Source organism: Buteo buteo, chromosome 24 (genome assembly GCF_964188355.1).
Source record: "Buteo buteo chromosome 24, bButBut1.hap1.1, whole genome shotgun sequence".
Lineage (NCBI taxonomy): Eukaryota > Metazoa > Chordata > Aves > Accipitriformes > Accipitridae > Buteo > Buteo buteo.
The window spans coordinates 20,605,777-20,630,586 of record NC_134194.1 but is presented as its reverse complement, the minus strand read 5'-3'; the positions used below and the strand labels follow the sequence as shown (position 1 = coordinate 20,630,586).

The 24,810-nt window shown below is 54.3% G+C and overlaps 1 protein-coding gene across 1 annotated transcript in view; it reads left to right on the top strand.

Annotated features, from left to right (window-relative positions):
- PCDH1 (protocadherin 1) overlaps positions 1-24,810 on the top strand; it is a 52,400-nt gene that overhangs the window by 5,763 nt on the left and 21,827 nt on the right. Inside the window, exons 2-4 of the mRNA XM_075056729.1 lie at positions 530-1,344; positions 2,952-5,144; positions 21,702-21,921. Of these exons, the coding sequence (XP_074912830.1) occupies positions 530-1,344; positions 2,952-5,144; positions 21,702-21,921 (3,228 nt within the window). The remainder of the gene's footprint in view (positions 1-529; positions 1,345-2,951; positions 5,145-21,701; positions 21,922-24,810) is intronic.

Here is a 24,810-nt window from a genome sequence, read left to right as displayed (position 1 = left end):
CCCTGCCGTGCGTGGCAGGCAGTGCCCCTGCAGTGCGTGGCACACAATGCTCCTGTGTTTCTGTGGTGAGAAGCTGTCTCTGAGCCTGGCCGGCTCCATCGGGTTGCTGGCAGCAGGCTGCGTGCAGTCCACCCTGTTAGTGTGCCTCGTTGGGTCTAATTACAGTTTGTGTGGTGATGAAGAGGGTGGACAGTGGCAGGATTGGCTTCCTGCTAGCGACAGGAAGCCAGGGCTGAGGTTTCAATGACTGGGTTGCTCACTCGAGCAGGGCGTTGCAGGAACTTTGCAAGCCGGGACCGGTCCTCCTGGGCACTTGCTTGCGGAGGCTGCCAGGAGACCATGGCTGGGGCCAGCTCTGCCAGGCGAGCCCCTGAAGCCTCTTCCCTTCGGGGGGCTGCTTTGGGACCATGTGCAGTCCTGCATGGCACAGGGGCTGCGCCCAAAAGGATACGCCAGGGAAATGGGCTGGGGCTGAGCGGTCCTGGGGGCCTGGGGCTGCCTAACCTCTGGTGTCTGTATCTCCTTGCAGCTCCCCTGCAGCGCAGGATGAAACCACTGGCATCCTGCCTGGGCCTGTGGCTCCTCTTCCAGCTCCCTGCCCTAGTCTCTGGGACGCGTGTGGTCTACAAAGTGCAGGAGGAACAACCCCCCAACACCCTCATAGGGAGCCTGGCCTCCGACTACGGCTTCCCAGACGTGGGGCACCTCTACAAGCTGGAAGTGGGGGCCCCGTACCTACGTGTGGATGGCAAGACTGGGGACATCTACACCACAGAGACCTCCATCGACCGGGAGAGCTTGCGTGAGTGCCAGCACCTCCTGCCTGGACAGCCCTGCTTCCTGGAGTTCGAAGTGTCCATCACTGACCTGATCTTGAGCAGCAGCCCACGCCTGCTCGAGGGGCAGATAGAAGTGCTTGATATCAATGACAACACCCCCAACTTCGCCTCGCCCGTTCTCACCCTCTCCATCCCTGAAAACACCAACATTGGGACGCTCTTCCCCATCCCCCTAGCCATGGACCGGGACTCGGGCCCCAATGGCGTTGCCTCCTATGAGCTGATGGCTGGTCCGGAGGCGCAGGAGCTCTTCGGGCTGCAGGTGGCGGAGGATCAGGACGAGAAGCAGCCGCAGCTGATTGTCATGGGGAACCTGGACCGGGAGCAGTGGGACTCCTACGATCTGACCATTAAGGTGCAGGACGGAGGCAACCCGCCACGGGCGAGCAGCGCCCTGCTTCGCATCACCATCCTGGACATGAATGACAACGCGCCCAAGTTTGAGAAGGCCCTGTATGAGGCGGAGCTCTCCGAAAACAGCCCTGTGGGGCACTCTGTCCTCCAGGTGAGTGCGGGGGCTTTCTTCTCCCCAGCTCCCCTCCTGCCTGGCTGCAGCAGGGACAGCCTGGGGAGCATTTGTACAACCGCTTGCTGCCACGGTTCTTCAAAGGAGGAGGGAGCCTAGAAGAGTTGTAAGCCATAGGAGCCCACAGTGTCACCTGTGGCCATCAGGCAGGCAGGTCCCTGGGATGTCACATCTGCTAAAACGAGGTTGGAAAGGATGCGCGGGAAAGTGCAGCCAGAGGGGGGGCTGCAGGACACGACTGAGGGGCAGCAGCAGGGCTGGCGGGTATGTGGGAGAAAGGCTCTGGGTTATGGGGAGGGCTGGGACCTGAGGTCCATGGGGAGCCTGGCTTCATGCCAGACCTGTCTCAATGCTGCCCGCAGACAAGACATAGACCCTTTCATAAGTTGCATTCCCTTGGCCGCTCCATGGAAACTCAGGCTCGCACAAGAGATGGGGGGCAGGCAGCGTCCCTACTGCCCGTCTGGGGGGGCTGCCCATGACTCCAGGGGTGCCTTGCTGTCTGCAGGGGCCAGGGGTTCTGCCCCATCTCAGGCAGCGGTGCAAACTGGACCGGGGAGCCCGAAGGGATGAATCTCAGTGGATTTGGCTTGGAGGGGGCATTGAGATGATAGTAGCCGACATCTGTTTATCTGCAGCTGCCATCTTAATAAGCGGAGCGCGGCCAGCTCTCATCTGCTTGCTAATTCTGATGTGAATTTTTTAAGAATTCATTTTTCACTGTTAAGAGAATGGAAGTTGGAAGCAGATAAGGGAGCTGCACGGCCGGGAGGAGAATGGGCTGAGACGCCACTGCTGCCATTGCTCAGCTTTTATCTTTCAGGGGGAAAATGACTTCCGCCTTTTTTGTGAGTGGAGGTAAAAGGTGGAATTTACATTTAACAACTTTCGTTCTCCATCCAAATCTGCTGAGCAAGATAACGGCAGAGCAGCAAATGGTGCAGAGAAGAGGCTGCTCGGAGAGCCGATTAGGGAGGCAAATGTTAGACAAACCTCATCTTCTTTAGAAAGCAAATAATAGGCGTAGAGGCAGGTTTATGTGAATGCAGAGCTCCTGACGGGTGGGCAGGGATGGCTGGTGCTGTGCAGAGCTCAGGCAGCCCCAGTTCCCGCTTGGCTGAATCCCTGAATGCTGGGATGGCGCTGCTGCAGCTCCGCACATCCTTGCCTCCATCCTCCTCATCCTCGCATCGGCCAGGCAGCTGCTTGAGCCCCCCTTTGGGGAGGGTTTTGCAGAGCGGGCACAGCTGGAGACGTCCCTCCGCGCTGCTGCTGCCTGGGTCGAAGAGGCACGGGTTCCCGGAGGATTCCCTGCGTGCCGGAGCTGGCCGGGAGAGGAGCGCAGCCAACCGGCCTAGCCGGTTTTGCTGGAAGAGCAAAGAAAAGCCTCTGTGCCGGAGGGCCGCTCCCAGCTGCTCTGACAGTCCCAGGCTCTTTGCCCCATAGTCCTTGGCCCCAGAAGAGGAAATCCTGTTTTTTTCCCCCCAGCTATCCCCAGAGGAGGCTGCAGTGGGCAGCGCGGCGGTTTGCGGAGGGGCTCGCACTGGCTTGCCCTCTTGCTCACCGTTTCTCCCTCCATCCCACAGGTGAAGGCCAACGACTCGGACCAGGGCGCCAACGCCGAAATTGACTACTCCTTCCACCAAGCCTCAGACATGGTGCGCCGGCTGCTGCGCCTGGACCGCACCACGGGGCTCATCACCGTGCAGGGACCCATCGACCGCGAGGATGTCAACATCCTCAAGTTCTCTGTCATGGCCAAGGACAAGGGGGCCAACCCAAAGAGTGCCCGCACCCAGGTGGTGGTCACCATCAAGGACATGAACGACAACGCGCCCTCCATAGAAATCCGAGGTATTGGGCTCGTCACCCACCAGGATGGCATGGCAAACATCTCGGAGGATGTGCCAGTAGAGACAGCAGTGGCTCTGGTGCAGGTGTCCGACCGAGATGAGGGTGAAAATGCTGTGGTGACCTGTGTGGTGGCTGGTGATGTCCCATTCCAGCTGCGGCAGGCTAGTGAAACAGGGAGTGACACCAAAAAGAAATACTTCCTACAGACCACCACGCCACTGGACTACGAGTCGGTGAAGGAGTACACTATTGAGATTGTGGCGGTGGACTCGGGGAACCCGCCCCTCTCCAGCACCAACTCTTTGAAGGTGCAAGTAGTGGACGTGAATGACAACGCGCCTGTCTTCAGCCAGAGCTTCACCGAGGTGGCCTTCCCTGAGAACAATGAGCCCGACGATCTGGTGATGGAGGTGAGTGCCAGCGATGCTGACAGTGGCTCCAATGCCAAGCTGGTTTACTCCCTGGTGACAGACCCCTCCTCCAAGGGCTCCTTCACCATTGACCCCGACTCCGGAGAGATCCGGGTGAAGGCAGTGCTGGACCGAGAGCAGCGGGAACGCTACGAGTTCTTGGTGGTGGCGGCAGACAAGGGCAGCCCCAGCCTCAAGGGCACAGCATCTGTGGCCATCAACGTCATGGATAGGAATGACAACGACCCCAAGTTCATGTTGAGCGGCTACAACTTCTCGGTGATGGAGAACATGCCGCCCCTCAGCCCTGTGGGCATGGTGACGGTGATCGATGCTGACAAAGGAGAAAACGCCCGCATCCAGCTGTCGGTGGAGCAAGACAATGGGGATTTTGTCATCCAGAATGGCACCGGCACCATCCTCTCCAGCATCTCTTTTGACCGGGAGCAGCAGAGCACGTACACTTTCCGACTCAAGGCAGTGGACAGTGGGGATCCTCCCAGGTCTGCCTATGTGGGGGTGACCATCAACGTCTTGGATGAGAACGATAATGCCCCCTTCATCACTTCACCCTCCAATGCCACCTACAAACACATCCTGCCCCACACCAGCCCTGGCCAGCAGGTGAGCAAGGTCAAGGCGGAGGACATTGACTCCGGTGTCAATGCAGAGCTGACCTACAGCATCACAGGAGGCAACCCCTTCGAGCTCTTCCAGATCTCCCCGCACAGTGGAGACATCACCTTGGAGAAGGAGATCCTCCGCAAGCACCATGGCCTGCACCGCTTGGTAGTGCGTGTCAATGACAAGGGCAAGCCCTCACGGCACGGCACGGCCCTGGTGCACTTCTACGTCAATGAGACGCTAGCCAACCGCACGCTGCTGGACACGCTGGTGGGGCACAGCCTGGATACACCGCTCGACATAGACATCGCCGGGGACCCTGAATATGAGCGCAGCAAGCAGCGAAGCAACATCCTCTTTGGAGTCATTGCTGGCATCGTGGCCGTCACCCTGGTCATCGTGCTGGTTGTCCTGGTGCGCTACTGCCGGCAGCGGGAGGCCAAGAGTGGCTACCAGGCAGGCAAGAAGGAGACCAAGGACCTGTATGCACCCAAGCAGGCCAGCAAGAGTGGTAAGAGCAAGAGCAAGGTGAAGAAGAGCAAGTCTCCGAAGCCACCCAAGCCCACGGAGGATGAGGAGGAGACGGGGCTGCAGAAATCGCTCAAGTTCAACCTCATGAACGACTCTGTCAGCGACAGCCCCCGAATCCACCTGCCTCTCAACTACCCACCAGGCAGCCCAGACCTGGGTCGCCATTACCGCTCCAACTCGCCGCTGCCCTCCATCCAGCTGCAGCCTCAGTCGCCTTCTGCCTCCAAGAAGCACCAAGTGGTGCAGGACCTGCCGGCCACCAACACCTTTGTTGGCACCGGGGACAACAACTCAACGGGCTCCGAGCAGTACTCGGACTACAGCTACCGCACCAATCCCCAGAAATACACCAACAAGCAGGTAGGAGAGCTCATCCTGAGGCCGGCAGCGGCCCCCCCCCTGCATCGGGGAGCCATCTGGACAGAGGTTTGGGAGTGAGCGTGGACTGGCCCCCAGCCCTGCACGCGTGGCCTGGGAGGCTGGCGGAGGACTACCCCGGAGCCGAGCCACTGAGCCTGGTTGTGGGCTGGGGAGGGGATGGGGATGGTGGGAGGGGGAGTCCAAAAACTGTCAGACCCCTCGTCAGAGCGCCCGGGGCTGGGTCCTGGCGGCGCTGCCTGGGTGACGGTGATGCGAAGGGTGCTGCATGCGTGTGCCTCTGCATGTGGAGCTCTGGGGAGGGAATCCCACTCGCCCGGGTCCCCTTTGGGGACCAGCTGTAAGAGCACCGAGGAGGGCAATGCCCACCCTCCCATCCATCCCTCCGCTCGGGCTGACTGGTGGGGAGGAGAGACTGGTCCAGCTCCTGCCACAGCTCTGGGCAGCCCGTTTCCAGCCCTGCCCCTGTCCAGGGAGCAGTGAGGAAGGCACTAGCCTTGCTGTTGCCAGCCTGGCTCTGCCGGTGCGGCTGAACCTTTTAACCGTCCGTGCACAAAGCCACCCAAAAGGGAGTTTTGCGCCCGCTGTGGCTGCCCAGGCAGGTGGGGCTGGGTGGAGGAGCAAAGCTCTGCCTTTTTCCCAGGCTCGAGCTCTGGCTTCCCCCAGGCTTGGGCCCTCTGCCATAGTCGGCGCGGTGAAAACCGGGCTTCCCTTAGCGCGAGCATCGGGCCCGGAGCTACGGCTCTGCGGCAGCCGTGCCGCAGCCGCTGCGGAGGGAGAGAGCGGATCCCGGCGGCCGGGGCGCTTCCATCAGGCGGCATGGGTCCGGCCGTGTGCTGGGGCTGGGGCTGGGTCTCGAGCTCAGGGCTGGAGGAGCGGGGCACTGGGGTCTCTGCTGCGTGCCGCGGTCGGGTCACTGCTCTTGGTCCAGCCGGGGGTTTCTGCTGCGTGCGGGGCAAGGCGGAGGTAGGTCTTGGCTGCGGACTGGGAAGGGCTGCTCGCTGGTGTGCACTGGAGCTTGGAACTGTCCCAGGAGGTCGTGGGATGAGCCTGGAGCTTGCAGGACCCTCTTTCCTTGGGCTGTCTGGCTAGTTAGCTTGCACCACGTTTCTGCTTTGGCGCCTGTCGGGTCTATCCTTAAGTAGCTAGGGAGGGAGAGGGGGGATGAGTGCCTGTGGCTTTGCCTTCTTCCTGCGGTCCTGTGGGTGAGGAAAACCCACTCCCCCACTGTGCTGTACCCTCTGTGCCCTGTGGAGACCCCTGCTCCCTTCTTTGTATCCCAGTGAGCGGCAGGCTGGGCTCCTGCCGTGGGGCTGAGCTCAACTGCCCTGTTGGATTTGAATTCAATAAAGTTTTCTATTTTTGACCGGTTGTGCCTTATTTTCCCTACTGCCCCTGAAGATGCTCTTGCTCCCAGCAATTTCCCAGGCATCTTTTCCGTGTCCTCGGCCACCGGAGCACCTGGGCCCCGCAGCGCCCTGAAGTGATGCTCACGTGGGCCAACCATCTCCATGAGCCCTCCACCGCGCCCCAGCGTGGCCAGTCCAGAGGCCTCATGGTACTGAGCCCCCCTCCCCAGATTGACAACTCCTATCTCTAGTCACTGCCTGGCCCTCTAAGGAGACAGCTTCCTCCAGGACCTGGTTCACAACACATGTATGTACATACACACACATGTACATGTGTGGATGTGGAGGCAGTCTGAGCCACAGACCAGCCAGCCCAGTTTTATTCCACCCCAACATCCCCCTCCATAGCTTCTCCTGGTTCATACCCACGTCCTTCTGAGACCCACCCATGTTCCAAAGCCAGTGCATGGAGGAGCAGAACCCTGCCACGCGATGCCTGGCTAGCATGACCCAAATCCTGCCGGTGAGGGCTGGAAGATGCCTGCAACTCGCCCGCTGCAGTGCTGGAATGAGGACGCACATGGTTGCAGATGGAGTCTCAGTGCGTCAGCAGCGCCGGGGGGAAGCACCCGAAGCAAGGTGCTCCCCCCCACCCTGGGATGCAATGGGCACCCTTGCAGTGAAGGAGAGGTCCTCCCAGGCAGGCTTGCTGGTGGCGGTGGGGCTGCAGGAGGGAGCCAGGATGGAGCCAGGTGGCCATGCTCCCCATAAAAATGGCTCTGCCCCTCCTGGCAGGCAGGTTGGGGGCGATGCTGCTGCCACGGGGCTCGCTCAGGCTCTTGTCTCCAGCGGGTTGGAGAGAGGATAGATCCTGCTAGGCAGGAACAGCACAGCACCCCTTCCCCAGGCCCTGGATGGGGCTGTCCTACAGCCCCCTCCCTCCAGCCAAGCATCACATCTCAGGGACCCCCTCAGGGGCCACCTCTTCCTCTTTCTCATGGTTTTTCTTTCAAACTGGGGCAGACATCCCTGCACCCATCACGCCAGCTTCACCTCTTCCCCAGGGGCTCCAACCGGCTGCACCAGGCTGCTGGAGAAGAGGAGCTCTGGCTCTGGGAGAGATTAGATCATCTGGGGAAACCAGTGGTTCTGGCTTCGGTGGTTTCATCCCTGTGCCAGCCTTGGCTCTCACAGCCTCCTAGTTTGTTTTGCTAACAGCATAAGGTTTTATCTTGAACTGTCCAGGAAGTGTCTGGGCCTCCTAGGCAGGCAGAGCTGGGACCTGCGGGGAGATGCAATGGCTGCAGAGGAGGAAAGGAGACAACAGCAACCACCTAAATAACTAGTTCCTGCAGGGCTGGGCAGGGCAGTCTGGGGGCTTGGCTCAGTGTTGCTATCTGCTTCCCTTTGGGAACTTTCTGAGAGAAGTTTCCCTTTCTTCCTCGTCCTCGGCAGCTCTTTGATGAACGTGGGGTGAGAACGCAACCTCTCAGACGCTGGCGTGGGGAGCATCTCTTTCTTCTGCCCGTCTCCCAGGCTCCATCATTTAGGGCTTTTTGAGACCAGCAGGGCTATGCTACATACTTTCCTGGCTGCACAAACCCAAGACTGCCCCGGGTCCCCACAGCCCCCCACCATCTGAGAAGGTGGCTGGAGTGGTGTTAACTTCAGCATGCTACTGCAAGCTCAGCAGAGGTGCCTGCACCTGCCTGCAGGCTCAAGAGCACGGTGCAGTATTAATTACTCTCTGCGGGGGGGGATAAGAGGAATATTGTAACTGTAATGGACAGAAATGAAATTGTCTTGTTTTAGAATTTAGCTTAGAGTCTCCATAAATTGCAGGTTTAGGTGTTGGCAGATGTCTGGGAAAGTCTCCTACCGTCCTGGGTCAGTGGATTTTCTCAAGGTCGTTCACGTGGAATGAGCTGATAAATGGATCCAGCAACGAGCTGCAGATGGAGCTGAGGGTTCATGGGGGACCTGCCCTGTTTTTCCCCAGTTTCAGAAAGACACTGTGCTGGGAGCAGTTCCCAGGCACTGCAAAATCAGCTCCTGCTCACGGGATCAATTGCACTTGGTTCAGATTTGGCTCTGACGTGCAGAGACTGAACGAGGGAGTGTGTCGGTGAGGTCCCGGGGGCTCCGGTGCGGGGGCTGAGCCCTAACTGTGCTGGGAGGAGTGGCTGGGCTCTGTAAAACAACTGTGAATGCACAGCAGCTTGTGAGCATCAATGGGGTGCTTGTGGGAGTTGAGGAGCACAAGAGGGGGCGAGGAGTGGGTCGTACGCCACGCTGGCTTCTGGGGAGTTAGTGAGGATGCTGGGAGCCCCACGAGCGAGGCAGGAATGCGCCATGGCTCCTGGCAGGTCTGTGCTGGGGCACTTCAGTTTATGGCAGGGAGGGGTGCCTCTGCCGGGCAGAGCTCCGTGGGACATTTGGGACCCCGAAATGAAGAGCTTCAGCCATGGGCGACAAGCAGCCCCTTGATACAGCCTGGCCTGCACCGCCAAAGGCAGCGTGGGTGTGCGCAGGCTGTGCTGCAGGGGGAGGTGACACGGGGGTGTACTCAGCCAGCGCTCCGCGTGCGGGACGTGACAGCGGGGTGCTCACAGCCCGTACCCCACAGCGGGGTGGCACAGGGGTGGGTGCGATCTCTGTGTCGGTGGGTAGCGGAGGTGTGTGCGCAGGTTGTACAGCAGGGGTAGGTGATACAGAGGGGTGCAGCCTGTCTCCTCCGGGAGGAGGGGGCACAGGGAGGGGTACAGCCTCTGTCCCCAGAGGAGGTGGCAGCGTGTGCAGCCTGTACTGCAGCGGGAGGAGGCACAGGGGGGTACACAGCCACTACCACAGGGAGAGGCGGCACAGGGTTATGTGCAAGCTCCGTTGTGTGGAGCGGTGGCAGTGGGGTGTATGTAGCCTGTCTGCGGTGGGAGGTGACAGCGGGGTGTACATAGTGGGCAGCCTTGGGCAGGTGACGACTCCTCTGTAAGCAGTGTGTCTGCAAGGTGGCAGTGGCACTGACTGTCCCTATCCCATTGAGGAGAGCATCGAGTCTCTCCTGCCTGACAGTCCCTGGCCTCACCAGAGCTTGGGACCTTGTCCTTTGCTCCCTTGAAGGCTCGCCCAGCCTGTGCTACCTGCCTGGGGCTCCTCATATCTGGCTGGACTTGCCTGGGTGGCTTGCAGCTACAGCCGGTCCCCTCTTCCCACCCTGCTGAGCCAGATGCTGCTCATTCCTCCCTGCCCTCCTGTTCTCAATTCTCACACCCCCAGGCTCTCCCCTGCCTGATGCACTTGGAGCCAGTGTTGGTCTGTGGTGAACACAGGCTTTCCTAGCTTGGATCTGGGGGGCTTCTCCTCCCCCCCCCCCATCCTCTCCTCTTTTCTTTCACAATTGTATCTGGTCTTCTCCATCCCTCTCTCCTGATCTCTCCCCCTGCTCTGCTCGGGCAGTGACCTCCCCCTTCCCTGTTGCTTTCTGCTCCCCATCAGTCTCTCCTGGCCGGCTGTCTGCTGGCCCCAGTACAGAGGGATGCTGAGCCCTCCACAGCACAGGGCTGAGTCCCTGGCTGGCTCTGACAGCCGAGCTGTGGAACCTCTGTGCGATGAAAGCGCTGGCTGTGTGGGCAGCCGCCTGGTCCAAGCCGCACTGATTGATATTCCCAGCACTGCTCTGCCCGCTCGGCCGGGCTCTCAGCTGCAGTGCTGTTCCCTGCACGCACAAACCAGCCTGGAGCAGGGCCCAGCCCTGCAGCCTGCTTAATCAGTCACCCAAATCCTGGGGCAAAATCCGATGCTGCGATGGGGCGTGTCCCCGGGCACTTTGTGGTCCCTCCGCCCAGAGAGCATCCAGCAGGACACGGATGGGGTGAAGGGTGGAGGGGGGGATGAGGCTGGAGGGGGTGGAGGGTGGGGTGCTGCCAGATGACAGAGCTGGGATGTTCTGGGACAGGATGGAGAGGAGGCTGGGGTAATGAGAGGGTGCGTGATGTAGGGCAGGATGGGGTGGGGTGTTGCGGGGGAGAGCAAGGGCTAAAGGATGTGTGGAGCAAAGGGGTGCAGAGCAGCTCTGTCCCTGGGAACTGTGTCAGCTCCAGGCGGGGAGGGCAGCCCCAGGAGGGTGTGAGGCAGCAGCCAAGAGGTGGATGCTCTGCACTTGTGTGTCTGGAGCCGGTGTCCACCCAGGAGCCTTGGCATGAATTGTGTGCGAGAGCCATGCAGCTGTGCACGGGCTGACTCACGTGGGGCTGTGCCGCGGGTGGGTCGCAAAGAACAGGAGCTCCCCTTCACGGTTTGTGGCGTCTCGGATGTTCAGCCCCTGCGGTACTCTGTCAAATTTCTCTCTTCCCAGCATGTTCTTTTGAACGCTGCCCCTGGAGCTGAGCCCTGTGCCAAGCCCAAAGCACCTTCCTCCCCCTCCACCCTCCATCCCCATGCATACCTGTTGTGTGAGAGCACCTGCCCCTGAAACCCCGGGCACAGCCCATCTCCACGGGAGAGCTGTGCTGCTACGTACTGCCCTGCAAGCCGGTCCATCCAAGCTGCCGTTACACAACCCAAGCTCTGCTCTTGGGAGAAACCAAGATGGTCGATGGAGATTACTCCAAAAGGGACTCTTCCCACAGTCCCCTGCTCCTTCAGGAGCCCAGGAAGCACGCAGTCTGCTTGGCTGAGGCGGAGAAGGATTGAACGTGGGTGGGGAGGAGCCTGGCTGCAGGGGCACAGGCCACCTCTGGCACTTGTTCCCCCTCTTCTTGTCACCTCTGATGCTAGCTCAGTGTCCATCAGTCCAACCGGGAAGAAGCTCGGTCTTGGTTTCACTTATGGGAGCCAGGGTCACCTGCGACTCAGACCCACTCAGCCACCCCCCAGTAGGTCCTCTGTTGACTTTGTCTTCTCTCTGACTTTCTGGATTTTTCTGGAGGTCTCAGCCTGTACCCTTGAGGACCTGCTTTCCATATTCCACCAGCAGTATAGGTTTCTTTTCCTAGTGGGGTTCCTGACTCAACCCTGGGGTTGAAAGCACAAGGCAAAGAGGAGGTCAGACAAAGGAACAGAAAGAAAACAACTCCCCAAGATCCCTTAAAAATGTCTCCTAGTTGTTTTGCATGAATGTCTTCCCGTGGTGTAAGCTGTTTACTGCCTCAGTCCTTCAGACGCTCACAGGAAAGAGTGGGTGGGAGAGTAGGTTTGTGGCAGTGACCTGCTAGGAGGGCAGGAGAAAGGTCGTGTGTTATCTCATCATTTACATCCATTTTGGCATTCACAGCCATGCCTTGTGGATCCCGCCCAAAGATCCCTAAAGATGGCCGTGCCCATGGAGGTAAACAACCTTCTGAGCACCTCTTCACTTGCAAAATACCTGCCTCCTGATCTGCTATCTAAACGTGGCATGGCATGGCTGGTGATCTTGGCAGGTTTCATCAAAGCTGTCTTTAGAGCCATCATTTTGGGAGGGCAGCGAATCGCCACCTCTCCCTTGGAACTGATCCTGCTCCGTAGTGAAGTTCTCGGAGCAGAGTGCCCTGATTCAGCTCCTCTGAGACATCTCTAAAGGCCTGAGCAACCTGAAAGCCTGGAGCTATTTAGCTCCCACGTGGCCTGGTTTTCACATGCTCCAAACTCCCCAATGCTCTTGAGCAGCTGCAAAGCTGCTGCCAGGGAGGCAGGAATCCCAGGGAGCCTCTGACAGATATCCATCCCTGCTGGGGGGGGGACTTCTTGTCTGAGCTTGGGACTGAGATCGTGCTCTAAATGTCTTGCTAATGTGATGTCTGATGTTCCTCTTATACTAATCTGTTAATCTTTCTGCTTCTTCATCAAAAGCACTCAAGCCCAGTAGAAAGCAAAATCAGTATTTCAGATGTTTGAAGAGCCCTTCGTTATTATTCAGGCTGGGCAAGGTGTTGTGTTTCAAGGCTCTGGCAGTGCCTGGAGGAGCTTGGGTTGTTTTTTCCAAGGATTTCAAGTAGATCACAGTTTATTAGGGACTATCAGGACATCTCTTGCCCAGAGAATAGAGCTCAGAAACCTTCTCTAATGTTCAGGAAATTTTTCTTGAGCCACAATCTGCAAGTTCTGGCCCAAGGACTTGACAGCTCACCCGGGATGTGAGGATAGTGTAAAAGAAAGCTGTCCTCAGCTCATCCTTACTAGGGTTCCTGTACCAGTAGGAGTGGCAATGCCAGACCAGTGCAGGCAAGATAAGTGGCCTTAACAAGCCTTACAATATTACTTGTCTTACCTCTTACCTGTTTGATCTCTCCAAATGAAGGCTTGTCTTACCCAGTATCATCATTCATCATTAGGTGCAGGTTGGTTGCAGGGCACTAAAGTGAGGGCTCTGCTGATGTCTAGAGTGTGTTTGTGCACAGACTTATGGAATAGACACAATTCCTTGACGAAGCAGGAAAAGCTTCTGCCCTTTGCCTATGGAAATAGAGGTGGTTAGAAAACAGAGTTGCTATCAGAGGAAAATTTTCAATTTGAAAACATATCAGCAAGAATTGACAATTTTTTTTCTATTTTGGCTCAAGTTAATCAATGGATATAGCTGTATAAATATATGTATTTTTCCTAGTAATTTCTGAAGGCATGATTCTGACTGACCTTTTTGAATTTAGCTTCATAATTAATACTTGGCTTGAATTCTGAAGTGAAAGCTACCTTTGCAAGAGCATCATTTTTTTCATTTTTGCATGTCAGCAAAGATATCCCCCCCGCCCCAGCTTTGAAACAAGAAACTCACTTGAAAAATTATCCAATTTCAACAAATTGACATTTTTCCCATGCAAAGTCTTCCATTGAAGCATTCCTGGTTATCTCTCTTTTTTTAGAGTCCTGAGTCTACGGCTTGGGACCCCCTGCTCTCCCCAGAGCTTTCAATACTATCTGTCAGCTCCACTGGGTGCAACTGGGAGCCAGATTAGCTCATTATTTTGCCAGCATTATTTTCCCACTCTACAGCTGTTGGATTCCTCGAGGGCTTTATTCAAGTGTTACTCCCAGTCCTGGAACCTTTTTCTCCCTGGGATCTTCAGATGGTTTTAACGTGATTATGAGACCTCCTTCTGTGTCCTGAGCAATTTCCGCTCTATACCAACTATCTACAAAATGGCTCTATTATCAGCTTGAAGGTGATAGACATTTCAGGACACCACGGTCATTCCAATTTAGACATTATTCCATAAAGATTATGACCCCTTTAGATTTTATGATTTACCCTTCAGATGATTTATTTCTGTATTTTCCTTTCCAGTCTTAATTTCAACCAAAGAAAAGCCAAATTGCACATCTTTGATGGGCTCAGAGCTCTGATAGGCTGAGAGGTTAGGCAATCGCTGTCCTGAGGCTGTCTAAATGGGTTTCTAATTGTGTTAGATCTTTCTATGAGTTAGATAAATTCGATCTGACCAGGCAGGTTGGCACCGGGCTTTGGCGGCTTCTTTGAGAGTCATGCAAATTTCAGGAGGCTTCAGGGCACCTATGTGGCGTCAGCCCACATTTTACCCAGATTTATTCATTAAATAGTGCCTTGGGATTTGATGTCCATTTTAGGATGGCTGTTCTGCTACCATTATTTCAGCAGGACTTGTAGCACCTCTCTTCTGACTGCAAGGTCAGCACTTGCTAATTGTCAGCAATGGAAGCCATGCAAACAGCCACTAAGAAGAGTGAGCAGTTGCTTTTCAGATAATACCTGGTTTGGGGAGGTGTGATTCACATGGATTCCTGTGCATCTTTCCTCCAGTGGTGGATTCCTTCTGTAGCTTCATTTGTCAACACTGGAAGAGGTAAAGGGTTATTGGGAACCAGTTGTCCTGCCTGGTTGCTCCATCCCTCCCTTGTCCAAAGCAGGCAGAGCCCCCAGGACCTGTTCCCTCGCTCTGCACCAGCTCTTTCCTCAATTCCTTCGTGTTACGCTAAAAGGGAGCAATCCAGTACTGCTAAGAACTGCAGCTCTGGCGTGGTTCAGTCCATTTTACAAGGTGGTAGCTAGCCCTTGTGCCTCTGAAAATCTGGACCTGGAGATGCTGTGGCAGGGCAAGGAGGAACCTCTGGGGCAGACAGGATCCCAAGACCACAAAAGGGACCAGAGGGGCACAGGAGGGAGAAACGCAATCCTTGGGGAGCAGAGGGTTACCACAGGTGCCAGGAGGCTGACGCCAAGCCAGGGCAGCATTTGCCTTTGCTGCTTGTGTGCAGACACTCTCCCTCATCATGCTGCTCTGCCTGGTGCCGCATAATGTTGTGAGCTCTTCACATCACGTGCAGGTATGGCAGCCCTGGGCGTGAGGGTGGGTGCAGGAGGAGTGGGGGATGCTCTTGGGGCGTTTCTTCTCCAAAAGTCAGGGCAGTGGCCAGACGGTGTGCTGCTGGGGTAGCACAGGAAAGAATGGGGAGAGCTTTCTGCTCTGACTCCGTCCTCACCCCAAAACACCAGAAGCACATGCTGTTGCTCAGATGAGCTGTAAAATGGTCGACCGCTTATGGCCAAGAGCTGAGCTTGTGTCCTCTTTCCTAGAGCTAGAGCGTTGCCCTGGATGGTTCTTGGCAATTCAGCTCCAGCTTTCCTTGAGGCTTGCCCTGGTTTCCATGGTCATAACATTCCCCTCAGCCTCCTGCTCTGCGGCCTGTGTTGCATTGCACTGGAGCTGTGCTGTTCTCCAGACATGACGCTAGCAAATAAAATAATTCCCACATGCAGCAAAGCCTCCATACATGAAAAGCTGCATCTGTGTAGTTTGGGGCATGGTCCCTGGGCTTATCTTTTTTTTTTTTTTCCAGTAACCAGGGATGTTGCAGAGCTCCAGGTTGGTTTGTAAAAGAGAGGGGTTCATGAATTAATCTCAAGTTGAGGAACTCATGTGCTACAATGGCTCCCTTGTCACTTATTTTTATATTCTGGGCAGTGGGTCTGACATTGCCTTTCACTTTCAGCCCTGTGAGTTGCTGCATTGTGGCGGCTGTTGGGGAAGCAAGCTCCTTTGGCAGCTGGCTGAAAGGCCGTTGAGGCTTCTGGCATGTGGGGAGGTGCAGGAGCAATTGGAGGCTGCCAGATGAGCCCATTCGCCGCGGATCCTGCTTTCGGATCAGCAGCGAGGTAGTTAACAATTTTGATATTTCTACCACTCCAGCATTAATCGGTGCTTGGGGGGAGCAGGGTGGCTCACCTCTGTGGGGGCTGTTGCAGGGCACCATTCCTGTCAGCAGGAAAAGGCTGCCCGGGGCAGATTTTAAGGTTTTCTTTGTGAACAGTGCAATTTCTGGTCCGTCAGATGGGACTGCATCTCCTGCCACTCGGTCCATGCCGTCTGCACAGAGGGTGATGCCGTGCACTTGCGGGGAGCCCGTGTGACACCCCGCAGCCCTGTTCCCTTGTAGCACTGCTCTCATTTTGGCTGAGTTTGTTTTCCCTGGGTTTGGCAAGAGGAATCGGCTTGGTGCGGGTCCCGATGAGAGCTGGAGATGTTTGTGATGGAGGGGAGAGGCAGGAGGGAGCAGAGTGGTGCTGAGGAGGGAGGGGGTCCCCTTAGTCCCTCTCCAGCATCCGTGGATGGGGACCCTCATGGTAGAGGGCATCAGGACAGAGTACCCCCTTGGCAGGGACTGGCATTGGGGGGTTTTGATGTGTGCAGCCAGGACTAGGCAGACTGGGGAAGGCTGTCGGGGAGAGCCCGAGAGAATTTCTCATCAAAACAAGTCCTGGCTACTGTCAGAGAAGCCCCAAAACTGGAACAGTGGGTGAGACCCTGGCTTCCCCATTGTGGAAAGGCTGTGGCAGAGCTGGAGCAGGCACAGAGAAGGGCAGCAAGGCTGGCCTGACCTGCCCTGCGTCTGCAGGAGCACAGGCTGCACGTACTCTCACGCTGCAGCTCACAGAGGACACAGTGGAGCAGGATGCAGAGCGGATCTGTGAAATTGGAAAGGGGTAGAGCGAGGAGCAATTACTCATGTTTTCTCATAACCCTGCAGGTAGGAGAAGTTCAAGGAAAAATTACCAGGCGGCAGATGTAAAACCAAAGGGAAGTGCTTTTCTGTGTAGCACATGGGCAGAGAGTTCATTGCTGCAGGATGCCACAGAGGCCAAAAGCAGGCATGGACTCAAAAAGGCGTGAGAGCACTTCACAGAGGATGGGGGTCATTAAACGTATGAGCTGCAAACAATTCCTTGCTCAGGAAAAAAACTGAGCTGCAGCACAACAGAAACCCGCAGGATTTACCAGGGGATGAATGTCTTCATCAGAGCATCCGCCGTTGCTGGAGGCAACTGCCAGTGCTCCCTGTGGAAAGTCAGGGACGGGGGCTCAGTTTGCTCCTCAGATGTACAGGCTGGCACAGGCAGGTCTCCCCATCAGGAATATAAGAGTGAGCACTGGGGAGCCCTTGAAAGGAATTTTTTCAGAGCCACAGCTCCTCAGCTAAGAAAATAAACAGCTTTGCCCCAAATCCCATTCTAGTGCAGTGGCAAAGTGGAGACAGCAGTTAGAAATAGAAAAACAATAAATACTGGGGGAGATGGGGGGGGGGAGGGAAAAGGGAGGGAGTATATAGCAATTAGTAGAAATGAGTAGTTATGGCGTGTAGAAAATTGACAAGGAAAGCCAGAAACATTGGGGGAAAATCAATTTTGACAAGCTAAACACAAAAAGGAGTACTTTAAAAAATGTGCTAGAAAGAGATGGAATCTAGTAACTGTCGTTTCCAAATGGAGATTGCAAAATTGTTAATTATGTAGAAAAATGCAAAAGTATTCAATAAATGCCAATGCATTGGTAACCAGCAAAGACATTAAAAAAAAGATCTCCTTGAAATAGTGATATTTGAAATAATCAAATAAAATAATTTGTGCCAAACAATCTTCAAAGGTCTGGAGTAGGAGCTCTCTGATCTGGGAGTGTTAATGGAGCTGGGGACGCCGGGATGGGCCAGGAGGAGTGGGAGGGCTGTGATGCCGTGAGCCAGCTGGAAATAGTGATGGGGATGCTGTGTGCACTGCACACTGTCCTCGCCAGCCCCAGGGAACAACTGGATTAATAGCTAAGGCAGGAAACTCAATGATGGAAATAGCACTGACGTCAGTCAATGCAGTTTGATGGGAAGGGATACTGGGCAGTGTCATTACATGACAGGTCCAGCTTTTAAACCTTTCCTTAGGCATCTGTTCCTGGCCACTGTGAGGAACAGGATCTGCTTTAGGCGTACCTGTGGGTCTGAAGCAGCAGAGCTTGTTTTATGTTGGTGTGAGATTACAGCATGCAGCTGATCAACTTGGAGTTTGATGAAGACGCCGAGTTGATAATGTGTTATGTTGTTATTATTGTTATTATTTTGAATTAACACTACTTATTATAAGTAAAGCATTGTTAGATAGATGAAGATCTGGTTTATCAGCTTAGTGAAGAAAAGCAGTCGTTGGTTGGGAGTCCTTGTGGAACGAGGTTCTCCTGGAGGAGCTCTTCGGCAGCAGTACTGTGCCCGCTGCCATTCAACATTGTAATCAATGATCTGGAAGTAAATATAAAATCACCGCTGATAAAATTTGCAGCTGACACGGAGATTGGTGGAGTGGGAGATCATGATGAGGATAGAGCAGTCATGCAGAGCAATCCAGATTGCTTGGTAAACTGAGCCCATTTAAACAAAGTGCATTTTAACACAGCCAAATGCAAAGCTGTACATTGAGAAATAGGGAATGCTGGTTTATATCCTGGAAAGCACTGACTTTAAAATGGATTTAAGGGTCACACTGCATGAGTAGCTCAGTGTGAGCACTCACAGTGCTCCCGCCAAAGGGCTAATACAGTCCTCAGATGAAAAAACCTGAGTGGTAGGAGGAGAAGAAAGGCTCTGCAGAAAGCCCTGGTGAGATGGCACCAGCAGTCCTGCAGGGATCGCCTCTGATGAGGAGTGGGGAAAAACCGGGGCAAGTAAAGATGAGGGCCACAAAAACTGATTTTCTGGCTTGCAGGTTGAGACTTAAGGAACCTGGTTTGTTTAACTTCTCAAAAAGAAGATTGAGGCATGCTTTGATTGCACTGTACAAGCAACTTCTTGTATAGAAAACACCATGTGCTGAAAGGCTCTTTAACCTAGCAGAGAAAGGTCAAACAAAACCCAATTTCTGTAAGTCAGTGCCAGACAAATGGATTCAGAATCTTTCCATGACTCCAGAACAAGGCGCTTCGGGTGGAGAGCTTCAGCCAGACACAAGCTACTACTAGGACTGCGCAGAGTACGAGGGGGCACTGACCCCTGTCAGTGCCATGCTGCCGTGAAGCGTTGGAGGGGAGCAGGGTTGTATGTGGATTGCCTTTGCCCTGCAGTGAGGAGAAGAGCCCTTTCAAGGGCTGCCAGGCAGGATCTGACATTTAAAGGAGGTGTTTTTTAGGTAAAAGTAATGCTATTTGGAAGGAGACCCCTCGGGGGAGGGATAGTAGCTGTCACAGGCTGGGTTTCTGAGGCTGTTTGTTTGTATTATTGCAGGCACCCCAAGGAGCCCTAGTTGTTTGTCTGGGGTTTTATGAGCACAGAGTGAAAGTAGAAGCTTTGAGCTAGGGATGAGCCACAGTGATGGAGGAAAGCAGTTTTAGACAGGCAGTCAGGGTGCAGGAGGAAGCTGTGGGACAGCATTGCCTGGCATGGTGGGCAGTGATGTCTGTGCAGTGAAGGCTTTTGCAGGCTTTACACAGCTGCACAGCTTACAAAGTGGGCTGGGAGATGACCTTGGGAGCGTCATCTGCACAGAGTTCTGCTGTGGACAGGACTGCCTTGACCTTAGCTCCTCCAGAGCTGTACACGAAGACCTCCTGAGAGGTGCTTGCCTATCCCTTCATGGCAAAGATTGCACCTTCTGCTTTGGCAATCTTTCACACTTGGCTAAACCTACCATTGTATTTTTTTCCGTAGTGGCTAACTTCGATTTTCCTTGCTGCAGGTGAAGGTCATTCCTTCTTGCCTGTCCATGGTCAAAAGCAGCACCTTTCTCTTTGCAGAAGGCTCTTATGAGCTTGAAGAGTGCTGGCTTTTCCACCCTTAGCCTTCTCCTCCCCAAACCAGTTTCCTCAGTATTTTCATGGTTTGTTACGCTTTCTAACAGCTACTTTTTTCTGTTCCTCTCTGCTTAACTGGTGCACGTGTTCTTGAAAGTGGTGCCCAGACTGGACACAGCTCTGCCTCTGAAGTCCTACTTGAGCCCAGCAGAGCAGACAGATCCCTATGTGACTGAAAGACAAAGCGCCTGTTTACACATCCCAATATAGATGTACTTTTTGGTGAGAGATTGACACTGTTGATGGATAGTCAACCCATGATCTGTTGTAACCCCCAATCCTTCAGCCAGCCTGCTGCTTGTGCAGTGATTATTTTTCCCAAGTGTGCAAATGTGACAGATATATTCCACATCTGTCATCCAAGCAGTTAATGAAAATACAGGGTAGCGATGGACTCGGGACACAACCCGAAGAATTTCATTTGATACATCATCCCAGCTGAAAGGCCTGTCTTCAGTAATTACTTTCTGAATACAACTTTCTAAATGCTTTGAATCCACCCTGCAGTGAATTGCACTATATTACCTAAGCAGAGAAGTACTATGCTGCACCTGCACTGTTTTCCTGCATTACTTATGAGAATATTGTCTAAAATAGTGTCAAAAAACTTCCTAAAGTCAAGATATAACATTTACTGCTCCTCCTCCATCCACAAGGCCTGATGTCTTTTCAAAGGAAGAAGTTCAATGGCTTGACATGTTTGTTTGTGACAAACCTACAGTGGCTGTTACTCATTTCCTTGTTATCTTGTAGGTACTTACAAAGAGTTCTTTTATCTGTTTCAGTATTTTTCCAGGAACTGAAATTAAGCTAACTGTTTTATAATTCTCCAGCTCTTCTTTTTTCTCATCTTTAAAGACAGGCGCTATTTTAGCTCACTTCCAGTCTTCTGGAAGCTCCCTGAGTCTCTACAAATTCTTTAAAAAAAAATCTTAAAAAAAAAAGGCAAAAAAAAAAAAAAAAAGCCCCAGCAGCTCTGAAGTTACTTAAATCAGGTCTCTAAGCACCTGGGGTGAATTTAATCAGGTCCAACCAACCTAAAAGCAGCTAGCTCATCTAAATGTTCCCTGTGTGTTCCTTCCCTTGGTTAGTCTCAATTCCAACCCCTTCCTCATCGGTGCTAGCTATGTGGGATGCCTGATTGCCACTCAGTTGTAGTAAAGACATCAGCAAAAAAGGTATTCAACCTAAATGGCATGTTGGTTCCTCTCTCTCCTGATCGCCTTCAGACCCCCATCAAATAGCTCGTTTCTTGAGCTCCTGCCTACATTTATGGGTGATTTTGTGTCTTTTTCTCTGTCTTGGTGTTTGTGTTTCATTCTCTGCACTCATCATCCTGCTCTTGCCCTACGAACTTGTGCTACCCTTTCCACTCCTCAGTAATCACGACAAAGAAGGATTTTATGGAAGGATTTGGAGGAGGATAATGATGTAGCTTAATGGCTGTTTGCAGGGAGCTCCTTCCAAGCATGAGGCAAAGCTGGAGAAAGAAAGTGTGAAGTAGGGTCTTTGAAATGTTTAACAAGCAGACAAAAGAAGCGATGGTGACCCTTGATGGAGAACCTCTTAGGATGAGAGATGGTGTCAGGCCAGAGGCTGGAAGGTGAGGGATGATGTCACCGCTGGGCAGTGATCCCATTAGAGAGGCTCTCGTGTGGGCTTAGCAGGTGGGTCTCTGAGAACAGGTCTCTGAGAGCACCAAGGCTGCATGCAGAATCTGACTGCAAAGTGCAGACCCCAGATGAAGGGTGGGGGCCAATGATTCAGGATGCTGTGCTAATGGGGGACGTTTCTGGAGCCTGCCTGTAATGCGAGAAGGGCATCTGCCCAGGGTTGTCTCTGCGTGGAAGAGGAGGCTGGCGCACGAGCCATGGAGGGAGCTGCTGGGTCAGGGGAGTGCAGAGACCGTGCAAGGTGTGCTCCCTGCATGGGGTGGTGTCTGGTGGGTGCTCTTGGCTGGGGTGGAGCCTGGCACCGGGTCTGTCGGGCTGGCTGTGGGGGGCTGATGATGGACCTTGCTGGTGTTGGGAGCGCTGGGCAGGAGCGCTCTGCCTCTGCTTAGGGATCAGATTTGATGACCCCGCCTTTGCCTTCATCTGCTGGGTGCATGATGCAACAGCTTTTCTCTTCTCTCCCAGTTACCTCATCGCCGAGTGACGTTCTCTGCAGCCAGCCAGGCTCAGGACCTGCAGGATCCCTCCCAGCACAGCTACTACGACAGCGGGCTGGAGGAATCAGAGACCCCAAGCAGCAAGTCATCGTCGGGGCCCCGCATTGGGCCACTAGCCCTGCCTGAAGATCACTACGAACGCACCACGCCCGATGGCAGCATCGGGGAGATGGAGCACCCTGAGAACGGTATGTGCTCGCGGCACGCGTGCCTGCCACCTCCCCAGGGACCCTGTGCCCGAGGCTCTTCATCCTCAATGCTGCACCTCCCCTGGTGCGGGTGAGATGGGGCAAGGAGCTCAGTTGGGACAGGCTTGTCACGCTCAAGTCTGGTGGGGCTGGGAGGCTGGAGAAGAGGTGAGGCTCAAAGCAAGAGAGCAGAAAGGACATGGTGAGGAGGGGAGAGGTGGGTGAGGGAGAGGAGGTCTGCTGGGGTCTAGGAGATGTGGGAGTGGGAATAGTCGAGGAGGCAGGTGGGTTTGGCATGATGTAGACAGGGGGCCCAAAAGGATGGTCCGAGATGGCAGCATGGGGAAGGGGTTGTAGCCCAGCCAGCGGTGAGGTTGCGTGCAGCAGTCAGGTGGTCCCATGGGTGCCTGCCCCTGTGTCAGGGCAGGGGTCTAGGGGTGGTTGGGGCGTGATGCAGCTCTCTGTGCTGTGATGGGTGTCTGAGCTGTGGGAGTTTCCCGGGGAACAGAGGAGGAGAGCAGGTTTAGTGGCACAGAATGGGGTGAGGAGGTACGTGGAGTGGAGGATCAGAAAGCATGGTGGTGGCAAACCCGAGAGCGACATGTCCTGCCTTCATTGGGCCCTTCAGGTCACCTCCTGCTCAGGTCCACCTTTACCTGAGAGTGCCACTGGAGGTGTCTGCACTCTCACCATGGGAGAGCTGGCTTTCCCCTGCCCTGGCGCAGCTTCAACCCCAGTTCTGCTTCTTGTGCTGCCTCTGTGCTGCCTGCCTGACTACCCTCAATGAGCCCACTCCCCAAGCTATCTTCTTTGGCCAGCTTAAGTTGCTTCCTTGGACTTGGCTCTGGCTGTGCACATAACATCTACTTTCCTGTACCTGCTGCCTTCTGTGCTCTTGTACTGAGGGGAGGTTGCAATGGAGCTGGCAAGTTCAAAGAAACCTCTGGGAGGGAAAAAGAGGAGGTGCAGTGGGTTCTCCTGAAGTCTCCCCCTACTTCTGGGAGCATCCTCGACTTTGGGACGGGTCTGTATGTGGTGTGAAAATGGCTGAGAGTGTGTTCAGCTGGTCTAGGGAGCTGCAAACCTGCTGGGTCCCCCTGTTAAGGAACACATGGGGCCCAGGGTAATTTGTGGTCTTGAAGGTCTAGTGGAACATCTCTTCCTTCTTCCCAGGTTAGTTCCTGGAGTAATGCTGGAGTTCACTATACTACAACCATTGAAGCAAGGCATGGTGGTGCCGGGTCTGGTGGGGTTCCCAAATCCATTTGTTTGCTCTTGCAATATGAGGCACCCTTCTCTTTAGGAGTGTTGTGCAGATCACTTTCTTCCCAAAAGTATCAGCCAGTCAACTAGGAAGAGCAGTATGGAGAGGTTCCTGGAGTCCTGGTGCAGGACAACAGTACTGGACTTCCCAAGTGCCCTTGAGTATGAGCCTGTGCCTGCAAGAGAGGCTTGAAGGGCATGTGGGCAAGGAGATGCCACATGGCAGTGCTGAAGGATATAGTGGGGCTGTGGTGATGATGGGCCTGGAAGAGGAAAGTTTGAGACCCTGACCATGACAGGCAACCCAGAGATGATGAGGGAGAAGCAGGGCTAAATGTAGAAAGAGGAGACAGAGAGGAGGACCTGGAGTGTCTGCAACAGGAGATGGAGGGCAGAGAGAGCTGCCTCTAGTCCTTGGGATGTTCATTGTCTGCCCAATGGGGATGAGCAGACCTGAGAAAGGGTAGGGGACACTGCCCGGAGCAGTGGTTCTCACAGGGACAGAGCACCGGGGCATGGCTCCCTGCCCACAGCATCACAAAACCCAATCTGCCCTATAAATTAGTCAGCTTCCTCCCTTTCACAAGAGACCCTGTGTACGTTCACAGCCCAGGAGGACACCCATCCATGAACAAATCCGTGCGTGATGCAGACATGTACAGAGGCTCCCGGGGGATAACCATAACCCTGTTCTGCTTGCCATCCCTCAGGCTGTCCTGGCTCGGCTCCCTTCACGTGGCAGTGGTTGGGGAGTCAGGCTCCAGTGCCTCCAGCAGCCGTCCTGACCTGTAGAAACCAGGTTCAGTGCAGAGGCCATGGCAGGCCAAGGCTCTGGGGAATCCACAGGCATTAACCCTAGTCAGTCCTGGTGCTCTGCAGATAATCTGGCAAAGACAGTTCAATGAACTTGAGCGGCTGGGGTCAGGGTCGTGATCCATTAAGCAGACTATTAGGGGACCCTGGCACCAGGCCAGGTGATCTGGAGATTAGAAAGTACTGGTCATGTTAGATCAGTTCATCAGAGTTGTGTTTCCCACGGTCCGCCTGCCCAAGATGTGGTACATCAGACCTCTGTGGCACAAACAAGACCTCTCTGTCTTGTTTGTCCAGAGAAGGGTCATGTTTTGCTTCCTGCAAAGAGTCTCCAGTGATGTGGGACCATCATGACCTTTTTGGGGACTGTCTCACCATGCCCTTGTCTTGGCTTTTGCAGCTGCTCAAGCAGCACCAGCCCCTCAAAGAGATCAGATTTTGTTTTTTGCGAGGCTGGGAAGACTAAGCCATTCTTGACCTTACATTAAACTGAAGAGACGAGTTGGATCCCACTCACCCTATCTCGTGGCATGAGTGCAGGACTGACACGGCTGTGCATTTTCTAGGCTTTCATCTAGTTATAAATATCCAACATAACAGGGCTTCCATTGCTTTCTCCAGGAGATTATCCCTGCAGCCGAACCAATCTGATAAGCAAGTATGCAAGGCTATTTATAGCTTTTCAACTGGAAGACAGATCCATGCCTTTTCTTTGTAGATGGTTCTTCACTTGATTAACACACATATCAGTGTCCTCCTTTTTTGGACACTTTTTACTGTGCAGACTGCAGTAAAATGCTGTATTGCAGGGGC